The sequence below is a fragment of the Fusarium keratoplasticum genome, chromosome 8, assembly GCF_025433545.1.
Source record: "Fusarium keratoplasticum isolate Fu6.1 chromosome 8, whole genome shotgun sequence".
In the NCBI taxonomy this organism is placed as follows: Eukaryota; Fungi; Ascomycota; class Sordariomycetes; order Hypocreales; family Nectriaceae; genus Fusarium; species Fusarium keratoplasticum.
In genome coordinates this window covers 3,423,010-3,435,732 of record NC_070536.1, presented here as the reverse complement: position 1 = coordinate 3,435,732, position 12,723 = coordinate 3,423,010, and the positions used below count along the sequence as shown (strand labels likewise).

Below are 12,723 nucleotides of genomic sequence, written 5' to 3'. Positions count from 1 at the left end.
GGTCGCAGTGGAAACAAGATCTTACACTTCCGACCTTGGCCATCTCGTCGACGTCGTAGTGGAGCTTGCGGATGGTTCCATCAAACCGAGAAGTGATCTATGACAATCGTAGGTGAGTTCATGGTACGGCTTTCCTCACAGGACGCATCATGCATACGAACCTCGACAGATGCCTTGTCGGACTGGACCTCGCAGATGGGATCAAACTGCTGGACTTGGTCACCGGGCTTCACAAACCACGTCGTGATCTGACACTCGGTTATGCCTTGCCAATATTAGACTTGTCTCCTTTCCTTGCCTCCAAATCTCCCTCTACTCACCTTCGCCAATGTCGGCGAGCAGATATGGCTTTAGGGCGCTGAGGAGTCGTGTACTGTGGAATAGACGACTGCTCTGGGGATTGAAGGCACCGGTGAGGAATGGTTGATGCGTCGCGCCCTGCAGTCTCGCGCTCGACCATCTTGCAGCATACTGGACGCTTCCACGGAGCGGTTGGTACATGTCGACGAGATTCCAGGCTAGAACTGCCACAATCGGTGTCTCAGTTCCTGCTGTGGTTCGACGCCTGATGAGACCGCTGCGTGTATCATGCGACGGAGTTGGCCTCCAAGGGGGGAGCCTCGAGCATCTCACCAAGTATAATAAAATGCGAGCTTGACCAATCAATTCATCATCATCGTCAATGACTGGCCGGCTGCGACACCGGCAGTCCTCGCACCGGATATCCGACGAAGAGCGATGCTAGCCAGCCACTGACTGTTTCTGCGGATGGGTCGCAAGCTCGGTGCATTGAGTATGCGACTCACGTTGGAAATCTCCCGCTGTTTGAGCCTGTGGGATTAGTACCCGTCTCACTACTAATAGCTCCGACCGAACGGGCCCCTTCAGATTGACTAAGGTGCGAGGCGCTTCCACTGCTCCACGCGATTACTAACCGACCCTCTTCCGGGCGTCTCGGCTCGCTGCGGTACCAGAAACCTTGGGCCTTGAGCCGCCGGTATTGGAACATGGCCGTATTCCAGAGGATAAGGAGCAATCATTCAGACCAAACGACAATATCCTATCCAATGTAATTGTTTTTTTTTTTTTTTTTTTTTTTTTTCGGTGCTTCCTCGCCGTATTTCTTGTCCACCTAGACTTGATTCATCATCACCCTTCGACATGAGGTCCCTATGGCGATGCCAGCAGCAGAGGTCTGCCCTCGCAGCCTTAGTGAAGCAGCCGATTCCAACGAGATGGGCCAGATGCGAAATACTGCCTTTACAGGCGAGCTACTCAACAGCGTACTTCAATCCTCCTACCTAGTCAAAGAATTGATGCTAAGCAACTTGCGACAGGTCTTGCTTCCCAGGTGCCATGAAAAGCCCATTGGAGAGGGAAATGGCCTGGATCGAACCCGCGACTATTCCGCCGATTTCCACCTTCTCTATCATGAATGCCGATGGCTCCGTCGAAGACGAGAGCCGGTTGTCGCCCGAGCTGACCACCGACAAGATGCTGGAACTGTACCGAAACATGCTCACGGGTAGGACTGTCGGGAGATGTCCACAGTGAAGCCATGCTGACTGGTCACAACTTAGTCAATGTCATGGATAGCATTATGTTCGACGCGCAAAGACACGGCCGACTGAGTTTCTACATGGTATGAACCGGCGAGTGGCTGCTGAGGGTGAACATCACGACCTAACAAGAGACAGGTTTCCCATGGCGAAGAGGCCATTATGGTCGGGTCGGCGGCGGCCTTATCTCCGGGTGATGTTATCACGACTCAATATCGAGAACATGGCGTTTTCCTTCAGCGAGGCTTCGAGCTCAAGGACTTTATGATCCAGCTGACCGCCAACAAGAATGATCCAGGCAAAGGCCGCAACATGCCTGTTCATTACAGCGGTAAGGCCAAGGTCAACATCGTAAGTCATCTTGTCTTCCCTGTCCACCTCCGTGTTATCCAGGCTGACTGTTTGGCCGCCGCCAGCACGCCGTCGCCTCCACCCTCGGCACTCAAATCCCCCACGCAGCCGGAGCAGCCTACGCCCTGAAGATGAACACTCTGCAGGACGGCGCGGAACCTCAAGTTGCCGTCGCATACTTTGGAGAGGGCGCTGCCAGCGAGGGCGACTTCCACGGCGCCTTGAACATGGCCGCAACGCAGCAGTGCCCCGTCATCTTCATCTGCCGAAACAACGGGTACGCCATCTCGACCCCTGCAGCGCAGCAGTACAAGGGTGACGGCATCGCGAGCCGAGGCGCCGGCTACGGCATCGAGACCCTCCGAGTCGACGGCACCGACATCTTCGCCGTGTACGAGGCCACTAAGGAGGCGCGGCGGCGCGCGACCGAGGACGGCGGCCGGCCGATCCTGCTCGAGTTCATGAGCTACCGCATCTCGCACCACAGCACGAGCGATGATAGCTCGGCGTACCGGGGCCGCGACGAGGTCAACATCTGGAAGTCGTCGCGTAACCCGCTCTCGCGACTGCGACTCTGGCTCGAGAGCAAGGGCGTCTGGAGCGAGGAGATGGAGAAGCAGACACGTGCGCAGCTGCGGAAGGACATCATCCGTGAGCTGACCGAGGCGGAGAAGGAGAAGAAGCCGGCGCTGCAGGCTATCTTCTCCGACGTGTACGAGGAGCTGACAGAGGAGGCGGCGGCTCAGAGGGAGGAGCTTAAGAGGATCATGCTCAAGTATCCACATGAATATGACTGCCATGAGCACGAGGGTGGAATCGAGAGTTTGTAAGATGTTGCTTAGGGGACTGCCAGATGGTTTAAGCCAAGCGCAGAAGTTCGATAAATTATGTATACCGAGTTGTTCTAGAAATGCTAGCTGTACTGGCATTGGGTTCATGAGATAGCAAAATGTGAAGGAAAATGTCTTCGGCAATGCGGGAGCATCGTGTGCTGGCAGGAGAGCCAACTGCACTTTAGCTAGTGGTCAAGATACACATGATTGACTCTTTCACCATGTTTTTGTCGCTAGAATAGGACCACGCATCTTCAGGGTTGCGACAATGACATGACAACCACAGCTTTGGAGTTAAACTTTTGATGGAACCTGGCTGAGTTGAGCATCCAGCTCACCTGTTTGTGAAAGCTTGCTGCTGAATCTACATACACTCCGTGCCACCGCTTCTCGGAACCCAGTGCTCCAACCATGCTCAATGACTGAAAACGCCGCTCTCCGCCTATGCGATACCAATAACAAAGGCCAACGTGAGATGCAGTTCAGCCGTGGACGCCGCAGGTCCGCTCTCGGATGAGTTCCCTGCGCTTCCTCACCCGTGCTGTCTCAAGTAAGTAACCCCAGTCGCGATCAGTGCTGGAACTCAACTCACCTTCGTCATAGGCGATGAACTCGTGGAGACCGCGGCCGGCGGGGACTGTGGGCAGCACGGGGACCTTTTTCTCTGTTTTAACCTCGAGCAGAGCCGGTCCCTCCGTGTTTACCAGCCATTCAAGGCTCTTGCTCAAGTCGCGAGGGTCGGAGACAGATTGGCACTGGACATGCATGGACTCGGCCAACTTGATGAAGTCGGGGTTTGAATGATGCGTGTGGGCGTAACGATCTTCGTAGTAGATATTCTGGAGCTGCGTGACCATGCCCTGTTCCTCGTTGTTCAGAAGGATAACCTTGATGCCGATATTAAACCTCGCAGCTGTCAGCAATTCGGAGATAGTCATGCTCAGTGAGGCATCCCCATCGATATCGATCACCAGCGCTTCTGGTTGGGCTAGCTTGGCTCCGATGGCAGCGGGCAGGCCGTATCCCATGGTCCCCAGGCCGCCAGACGTAATCATGGTCCTCGGATGCCTCCACCGGAAATACTGCGCCGTCCACATCTGATGCTGCCCCACGCCCGTGGTGATGTAGGTCTTCTCCTCGCGGCCGCCGACAATGGTGCTGAGCTGCTCGATGAGCTCCTGCGGCATGATGCGCCCAGGGGTGCGCTCGTAGTCAGAGAGCGGCCATTTCTTCTTCCAGACGTTGATCATGCCAAACCACTTCGCGCGGCTCTGCATGGTGCGAGGCTCGAGCTGTGGCAGCAGGCGGGCGAGGTTGGTGGCGGCGTCTCCCTCGACGGCTTCCGTGGCTTGGATCACCTTGTTAATGTTCTTGGGAACGATTTCAAAGTGAACGATGCCGCCCTGCCGTCGTTTCTTCTCGGCCGCGTAGGCTTTGGGCGCGAATTTAGCGATGTTCATCGTCACCCGGTCGTCAAACCTGGCGCCCAAGGCGACGATGAGGTCTGCTTCCTGCATAGCCATATTAGCGTACGCGGTGCCGTGCATCCCGAGCATATGGAGCGCCTTCTCGTCGAGCTCGTCAAACGCGCCGAGGCCCTGGAGAGTTGTCGTGACGGGGATCGAGCATCTCTTCGCTAGGTCCCGTAGGAGCTCCGGGCCTCCCTCGGAGAGAATGACACCCTGCCCGGCGTAGATGACGGGCCTCTCGGCCCTGTTGATCATCTGCGCGACTCTTTGGAGGGTCGCGTCGAGATGGTTCTGGGTCAGCTGGTGGGCGACTCGGGATGCCGCGCCGGATATGCCAGGGAGGGAAGATCGCGTAGGGATGGCCTTCTTCACGATGCTACGGCTGCAGTTGTGCAGATCGACGAGAACAGGACCTGGGCGGCCGCTTGTCGCGATCTCAAAGGCCTCGTTTATCCGTCTCGGCAACTCTTCGATCGTCTTGATCATGACAGCCCATTTGGTGCAGGCCAGGGCGATGCCGATGGCATCCGGGTCGTCCATCCCCATTGCCCAGTCGCGCTCGAAAAAGACAACCATAGGCGTCCCGTCAGAGAGGGCGTCTTGGATGGGTGTGATCATGTTGGTTATGCCGTGGCCCGAATTAACAAAGACGACGCCGGGCTTGCCTGAAGCCCGGGCGTAGCCTTCTGCCATATGGCCGGCGCCCTGTTCGTGTTTTGGGGGGATTACATCGACACTCGGGTTGGGCGTTTCGCGAAGCGCCTGCAGGACGGGCACGGTTGGGAGGCCGACTGGTAGGTCATCGAGGTTAGTCAGACAGTCCGCTACACCAGGGTCACTCATTCCATCAACATACAGATGTGTTTTACTCCGTGCTTCTCCATCATCTTGTAAAAAACTTGGCCACCCGTTTGTCCAATAAACCTAGTTCCACTGTTAGCGAGCGACCAAGAAACAACAGGGAATCGCGTCGTACTGTTCCTCCATTCGGCTTGCTCTCGAATCAGAAGACGCGTCGACACCATGCCGGGTGGACTTGAGCTTCTGCAGCGGACGGCATGTACTCAGCATGTCAGGACTGTAGGCCAGCCCTCCTTGTCAGCGAACGAGAAACGCTCCCGGAATCAGCATACATGAGGCAGGTTAACATACGATATAGTCTCCGGGGGCCTCGGCTGCTCAGCCGCCGTTGCTATCCTCCGCGTATGCTGTACGGGCATTGTGGCCAAGCCTCTGGCAACGACGGCGGCCCTCGAAGGCCCCAGTCGAAGTTTGTTGGCGTGCTGAAAGAGGATCATGATTGGCGTTGTGCCGTTTCCCAGCAGCCGGCGACTACGCAAAACGTCTCCAGGTTCCTTCACTGATAGGATGAGATGAGATGGGATGCGACGCTGTCTTCGAGGCGCTCAAGTTGTCTCTCGGTTTAAAAATGCCAAAACCCCATCAATACCGCCCGTTGCCACAGGATTAAAAAGTTGAACTCGACTCATCCGGTGGAATGGGTTCGCCGCAGCGACATCGGCGAAGATGAAAAAGGAACTTGACTCTCCCTTTGCCCCTTGTTAGAGGCATTGTACGAGAGGGGGTTGACGAAGGTACAAGACATGTCACAAGCCAGGAGGTCCAGTACGGAACTAATATCGCTAGTCTGGACCTCACACCCTCTCTCTGACATAACAAACCGTGACTAACACGGAGTGCCTCGTCGGACAGAGGCCGGTTATAGAAGAGCCCAGCTCTCGCCACAACGCTCCTCCACATCTCCATGATTCTCCGCACCGGGCTCGTCGTTCATGTGATCATGTGCCGGCAGCCGAGCGTTTGGAACCGACCGAGCATGATGCTTTTGTAGATTCGGAGCGTTCGGGTCATTGGGCCTGGTGGCAGGGATCTGCATCATCTGCCCGATCAATGGCCAGTTAACTATCTCCATTCCCCACAGCAAGCTTTGGGCCAAGTGTTCGGACACTGCTCTAAACGTTAGCGAATCAAGTTGCTTGTGTGCTCATTACTTATCTCCTCCCCCGCAAAGACCGCCTGCCTTCCCCTCGCCACCCAGTTCCAGTAACTCTTCAGTAAATAAAATCCATCTGCCCCCTGGAGACCCATCCCATCATCAATTCACTTCTAATCGTCGCCACTGACTAACCTCTTTCGCCGTCATCACCTCGCACCCTTGGACTACCAAGCCTTGATACCATCATGTCTGATGCACCGTGCGCTGACGCATCCACCGTGTCCCAGAAAAGGTAAGCCAAGTGTCAACTCTCCAGGGCACTGCAGTTTGCCAACACAGCTGACATGACAGGCTGCGCAACCGGCTGTCTCAGCAAGCCTTTAGGAAACGACAGAGCGCTTACATCAAAGATCTGGAAAGACGCTTAGAAATAAGAGGCAATGACGAGACCGGGCAGATCGCCCAGCTGGAGAGCGACAACCGCGCTCTACGGGAGCAGCTCACGTCGGCCTGCGCCAAGCTCGAACGCATCCAGATCACCCTAAGATCGCTGTCAAGTTCAATGATGAGCCATGTATCTCACGGCGCGGAAACCGGCCTTCCGACTCCTCAGGCTTCGTTGCCCAAGTCGACTTTGGACACGGAAGATGAGGGCGACACGACGGCGACAGCTGAAGTAACGGCTCAGGACCAAACCAGCCCGACCACGTCGCCCGAAACTGCCAGCTGCGCGAACGAGACGTCAAGGCCAGAGTCGCAAGAAGATGCCGGGGTTCTCTTTCCTTCAGCCCCGCCCGACGCCTTGCAGGTAGATAACCTCGAGGTGGGCGACGGGATGGTAGATCACCACGATGCTCTCGCTACCGGCGTTCTGGTCCCGGGTGGGCCAGAGTCGTTGAGTTTGGAAATGTCGGCCCTTCTTGAGAGAGTCTCGGGTATTCGAGGCTTGCCGGGTATATGGACGCACGACTATCAGATGGGCCCTGCAAGCTTCCAAGCCCGGAGCCCTGACGCCGAGAAGACGAGCCGGGCGCTCGCTACTACCAACTCCTCATTTTCGGATCATATGCAGATGATAAGAGCATGTTTGGTAAAGAAATGGCAAAAGGCCAGCAAGCTACAGCCCAAATCAGCCACGACGTAAGATGCCCGACCCCCCTCTTTGTAGTCTGCACCTCTGCTGACCCGTTGAATTGCTAGAGATGCCCTTCGACTCTCTGCCACGGTTATGCTGTCGCTTTTCCATAGCCTCAGTCGGCCCGCGGCTCTCACTTGGTACACGGCCACTAGGTTCCAGGAGAACGTTGCCGATCTGCTTCTCTGGCAGATGAACCGATCTCGTCTGGTCTACTCACGCCTCCACGCAAGCTATAGACCCTCGGCACTGCAGCTCTTTGAGCAGTACCCCTCCGTTATCGACTGGTGTCCATTCCCGACCATCAGAGACAAGCTAATCCTCCTACACGCTGCAAATCCTTATCTAGATCAAATCATCTGCGATATCGCAACCGCTTATGCGGTCGAGGTTGATGCAAATAAGTTGATTCTTGGACAAGTGGGCCGGGGCTACATCCGGGTCTGGGATCTGGTGTGCGCCTTCGAAACAGAGGACACTGACGGTGACGATACTGGTTCAGGCATTATGCTCAACTATCTATCAGGTGGCGACTTTACGGACGGCCAGCTTTCCTTCTTCCTCCCTGCGCCTAGCGTTGAATGCCTGTTTGAGCCTCACTATGCTAGGGAGGCTTTCAGGGCCCTTGGTCTAGATGATGGAGTGCCGCGATTCAAGGTTGACCCCAGCCTCTTTGTACAATACCCCGAGCTATACGACCCTGGTGCCGATATAATAGCCATGGGAACTGCCATTGCGCCCAAGGTCCAGACGAAGATACCTCGCCCGACCTTGCCGAGACAAGAGACTATGAAGATTTATCAGAATGTCGCGGATTGGTGTGTCAACGGCATCTGCAATGCGTCACTAGTGTAATTGAATTGAATTAATTTACGAGCCTCCCAACGACCGTGTGACAAGGGATGTAAGCTACCTCCAGGGCCTAGGAGGCATTGCGACGGTTGGCTGCAAGGGAAGGGAGTCAATGATGAGTGACAAGTTTGGCCTTTACGATTGTGCAGGGAAATTGATTACTTCCATTCTGACTATTTTATCAATTTCGGATGAAAATTTCTACCTTGACTTATCGGCTTCTAAAGTCCAGAGGCGTCGAGGTGCTAGATGCAGTCTGCCAATGGGTTTCATTACGCTACTTCTACTCCAAAATGACCTGTCCTGGCCTATACCTGGTCCTCAATCCACCGTTCCTCCGCAAGGTGGAAACGCAATCTATAGTTTTGCGAGTGGCCCATCCTTCGATACCACCCCAAGCGACTCAGGGGTAATATCAGCGATGCTATTGCAGCCACAGAGCTGCATGCACCTCTTGAACTCGGCGTAGAGAATATCCAGAGTCTTGGTAACACCTGCTTCTCCATTATACTGCAATTAAGCACCAGTGTGAGCGACTTTCTCTTACGTGTTGACATAAATGCAAGCTGCTTACCGCCAGCCCCCATATCATCGGGCGGCCAATCCACACACACTTAGCCCCAAGAGCCAGCGCCTTGAAAATGTCTGTTCCGTTTCGGATCCCGCCGTCAATGTGGACGTCGATCTTTCCATCGGCCGCCCGGACACACTCCGGGAGGACGTCAATGGTGGCCGGCGTCTGGTCGAGCTGCCTGCCTCCGTGGTTACTGACGATGACGCCGTCGCAGCCATATTGGATCGCAAGCTCCACGTCCTCGGCGGTCAGGACGCCCTTGATCCAGATCTGCATTTTAGTTACGCTTCGAAGCCAGGGGATCTCCCGGGCCCAGGAGTGCGAGTCCGAGTTGAATGAGGTAAAGCCGTCGTCGTGAGTCTGGGCGCGGATCGTCTCCGATGTCCGCTCAAGCATGGGCAACGACAGGCCTTCGGGGGTCCGGAAGTCGTTGCGGAGCTCATTGTATCTCACGCCAAGCACCGGACTGTCTGCCGTGAGAAAGATAGCGGTGCATCCGGCCTTCTCGGCGCGTCTAATGATGCGCAATTGAGCCGAGCGGTCCTGCATCGTGTATAGCTGCATCACGTGGTGCAAGGGGCCGACGGCAAGCCCGGCGGCTCGTACATCCTCGACGGAGTAGTTAGAGAAGGAAGACACGCCCATGTGAACTCCGCGCTTCCCACATGCGCGGCTTGTGGCGAGTTCGCCGTCCGGATGCGCCATGGCCTGGATGCCAGCGGGCGACACGCAGAGCGGGAAGGGGATCTTTTGCCCAAACAATGTGGTTGTCGTATCGGCCTTGGACACGTCGACGAGGACTCGGGGTCGCAGACGGTACTTGGAGTAGGCTGTCGTGTTCTCGTTGACCGTGATCTGGTCGGTTGAGCCGGCATCGTAGAATTCTGCCGGAGCAGAATGGTCAGCATCCATACTGACCCGCCATGTCCTACACGGCCTCACCTCTTGCAGTAGTGGACAGATTCTTTGCGGCTGCTGCCTTGATGTCGTCAAGGCAGAGGATCAGTCTCTGATCGTCCTTGGATACCATTGTGATGGCGAGTGGTTTGGAAATGAGGGGAGAAGGCTTGTGGTGTGTAAGTTGGATCTGGATTCTGGACGCTCTGAATTGCTCGCAACCAACTCTGGCGGGTTTATACTGAGCCATTCTCCAAAAATGGGGCCATTGAGCGGCGAGACCCGACTCTCAACATCATGAATTGGCCCCGCCTTTGGGAGGAGTGTTGCTCATGGAGGCGTCAGGAATGACTAACGGCTAGTTACGTGGATATGGACGGCGCCTGGTGACCAGAGGCTGGTTGACTAAGTCGGGGATCGCCCGAGAGAACAAGAATGTGCTCTGCGGGCGGGGATATAAGTTACAATGCTTTATTTGGGCTTTTGGTCTCTTCATCCAATTTCATCTTTTCCTTCGACCCCAAGCTCCTTTAGTCATGTCCGCCAAGGCAGTTTTCTCCCCAGACGCGCCAAACCCGCCGCCTTTCCTCTCCCAAGCTATCAGCTTAGCCAACCTAGTGTTCTGCTCTGGCCAAGTAGCAATCAATCCAAAGACTGGCGTGCTTGTCCGAGGGACGGTTCGCGACAGAACAGTTGGTAGTAACCCGTCTTTGGGATCTTCTAGTTTACTTATTCAATGGAATATTTCAGAAGCAGATCTTACTCAACCTCGGTGCCGTCCTTGACGCGGCTGGCTCCGGTCTGGACAGTATTGTCAAAGCCAACATCTACCTCACCAACATCCAAGACTTTGCCGAGGTCAATGAGGTCTATGTTTCCTTTTTCCCAGGCCTGAAGCCGGTAAGCATCGTCGAGCCCGGATGATTGTCGCCGTAGTTTTAATGGAGCCGTCGCAGGCAAGGACATGTGTGGGAGTCAAAGAGCTTCCCTTGGGTACCGATGTCGAGATCGAGTGCATCGCAAGTAAGCGTGGGCCGATAGGAGGTCACTTGTAGATAAGACCGAGATAACCAGCAGCATTGGAGAGCATGCCAGCCTGGGTGATATTGGACACTCGGCTGAGTGGGCGCTTCATTGGTAGTCCCTCAGCGCCCACGAGGCTGGCCAATTCTATCTGCGTGCCGGTCTAGTCTGAACGCGGTCACGGTAACGAATGGAAAACGAAAAGTTAGAAACTTTTGTAATTGCGAAATTATACTTGTGTATCTATAGTTTTGCCCAGTGTCCGCCGGCTTCGAGCGACTTGCCCTCGAGTAAAGACCTAAAGTCTTTCAGGAATGCCCACCGCGTCTTCTCAGCCCAATCACGCGGCTTCCAGTCGTTGACTGTCGATGGGAAAAAGGTCAGCTCTGACAATAACGAATCGTCGTGAGCCATGACTATGAAGACATTGTCGAATCCGTCCATTTGCTGCATCATCTCGATCGTGCGTGCAGCCGCGGACCTGTCATGTGTGTATGCTTCATACTCCGGGTCCTCGGGGATGCTATAAAGCGGAGTTTGGAGAGTCCGTCCAACGCGGTGGAGATACACCTTGATACCTGAGGACGGGCAGGGGGTGCTTGCGTGCGGGTGCAGTGGGTGCGGCTTGATGAGTCGAGGAAGCGGACGGAACTCGGAAGGCCGAAGTTGCCCACTATGATGGCACGAGTCGGCACCAAGCAGGATAAACGTGTCGGGCGCGTTGGATGTTCGAGCCAGTGCCGATATGTGACCCAGACTGTGGCCTGGGGCATCGATGAGGTAGAAGGAGCCGTTTCCGAAGTAATCGTGTGCCTTGAACGGGCCGATCTGCACGACATTGTCGGAGGAAAAGTTGACTTCCTTCACTTTCTTGCCCCTTTGACGCTTGTCAACGTCGTACCTTCACTGGATGGAATGCCCACAGATTATGTCTTTACCTGAAGTCCACAGCGGAGAGTGACGATTTCGAGCTGTCCGATTGATCGTCTTGGAGCCAAGTGTTGATGAAACCTGGCCCAACCACAACCAGAGTAGAGTCTGGAAAGCGGCTGACATCGCCGACATGGTCCCAATGGTGGTGGCTGGAAAAGCATTAGCCTGAGTGGACGCAGAGTCAAACATGTCAGAGATACCTAAGAACAACCGCTTCGATGTCGTCCGCAGATATACCTCCGGAATTTAGTATATCGACAACGTCTCTCTCCACCTCGATCCTGATCCCATCTTCTGAAATCTCTTTCAAAGCAACGGCAGGAAGGTTCTCCCAGTCTTTGCGAGTGCCCAGGTCGAACAGCACCCTGCGCCCTTCCGGGTTCTCGACCAGGAACACGAAGCAGGGCACGTTGAGTTCATCGTGACCTGGCACAACCGGGGTAACGTACGGTTTGATGGGGATGTTCAGCAGAAAGGAAGCGTTGATGACGGATACCTTAACGACGGCTCCTGGCTGAGTCTTCAGGCACTTCATGTCGGCTTGCGGGTTGGAGGAGGTGCGTTGTCGAGGGATCAAATGTCTGGAAAGACTGTCAATAATATTCTGGTTGGAAAAACACGCAACAGCTGTCGTATTCTCTCTCAAGAACGTATACTAGTCTAGTGTTAGTATAATGGCTTTCGGATGTACAGTTGGGTACCCGATGCCTCCTCAGGCACTGGAACTAATGACGACAAGATGACTTCATGTGTCTCATCACGTCTATCTCAATTCCGTCGTTAGTCAATGTTTTACAGTCAAAATCTCTTAGCGCAAGCTTATCTTCTCTATCTATTTGATATCTCTTGTCGTGCTCGAGATCCTCGAGAGCTCCCGGCAACCCCTTGCCGTGCTTTCCGGGGTAGCGAGGGGGAATCTATGAAATGACTAAGTTCTACTTACCACATGAGATTAGGGGGGACGCTAGAACTGATAGGTGTGTCCTACGTATGCCCATTATTGCATTAGCTCAATAGAGATGGGATTGTGTCTGGTCTCTGCTGCAAGTATTAATACCATAACCCCACATCTTGGCAGTGTAACTGTACACTATCTGAGACTTTATATTCATCGTTCTTCTTTTCGTCACCCTAAGAGAC

General features: G+C 54.7%; 6 protein-coding genes across 6 annotated transcripts; 3 read left to right on the top strand and 3 right to left on the bottom strand.

Moving 5' to 3' along the window:
- Positions 1-1,431: 1,431 nt before the first annotated feature.
- NCS57_01087900 (2-oxoisovalerate dehydrogenase subunit alpha) lies at positions 1,432-2,740 on the top strand (the record flags this gene model as incomplete). The annotated part of the gene is made up of 4 exons (XM_053060609.1): positions 1,432-1,525; positions 1,581-1,642; positions 1,698-1,910; positions 1,976-2,740. The coding sequence occupies 4 exons, from the start codon at positions 1,432-1,434 to the stop codon at positions 2,738-2,740; spliced, it is 1,134 nt and encodes a 377-aa protein (XP_052911003.1).
- A 485-nt stretch (positions 2,741-3,225) lies between these two features.
- Positions 3,226-5,199, bottom strand: NCS57_01087800 (Acetolactate synthase; the record flags this gene model as incomplete). The annotated part of the gene is made up of 4 exons (XM_053060608.1): positions 3,226-3,284; positions 3,336-5,003; positions 5,069-5,136; positions 5,189-5,199. 4 exons carry the CDS (start codon positions 5,197-5,199, stop codon positions 3,226-3,228), a joined length of 1,806 nt encoding a protein of 601 aa, XP_052911002.1.
- A 1,215-nt stretch (positions 5,200-6,414) lies between these two features.
- Positions 6,415-8,159, top strand: NCS57_01087700 (BZIP domain-containing protein; the record flags this gene model as incomplete). The annotated part of the gene is made up of 3 exons (XM_053060607.1): positions 6,415-6,461; positions 6,521-7,309; positions 7,370-8,159. The coding sequence occupies 3 exons, from the start codon at positions 6,415-6,417 to the stop codon at positions 8,157-8,159; spliced, it is 1,626 nt and encodes a 541-aa protein (XP_052911001.1).
- A 354-nt stretch (positions 8,160-8,513) lies between these two features.
- Positions 8,514-9,760, bottom strand: NCS57_01087600 (FMN hydroxy acid dehydrogenase domain-containing protein; the record flags this gene model as incomplete). Its single annotated transcript, XM_053060606.1, has 3 exons — positions 8,514-8,666; positions 8,731-9,614; positions 9,673-9,760. 3 exons carry the CDS (start codon positions 9,758-9,760, stop codon positions 8,514-8,516), a joined length of 1,125 nt encoding a protein of 374 aa, XP_052911000.1.
- Positions 9,761-10,163: 403 nt separating this feature from the next.
- NCS57_01087500 (uncharacterized protein) lies at positions 10,164-10,551 on the top strand (the record flags this gene model as incomplete). Its single annotated transcript, XM_053060605.1, has 2 exons — positions 10,164-10,319; positions 10,378-10,551. The coding sequence occupies 2 exons, from the start codon at positions 10,164-10,166 to the stop codon at positions 10,549-10,551; spliced, it is 330 nt and encodes a 109-aa protein (XP_052910999.1).
- Positions 10,552-10,893: 342 nt separating this feature from the next.
- Positions 10,894-12,118, bottom strand: NCS57_01087400 (Lactamase-B domain-containing protein; the record flags this gene model as incomplete). Its single annotated transcript, XM_053060604.1, has 3 exons — positions 10,894-11,527; positions 11,589-11,732; positions 11,784-12,118. The coding sequence occupies 3 exons, from the start codon at positions 12,116-12,118 to the stop codon at positions 10,894-10,896; spliced, it is 1,113 nt and encodes a 370-aa protein (XP_052910998.1).
- Positions 12,119-12,723: the final 605 nt, after the last annotated feature.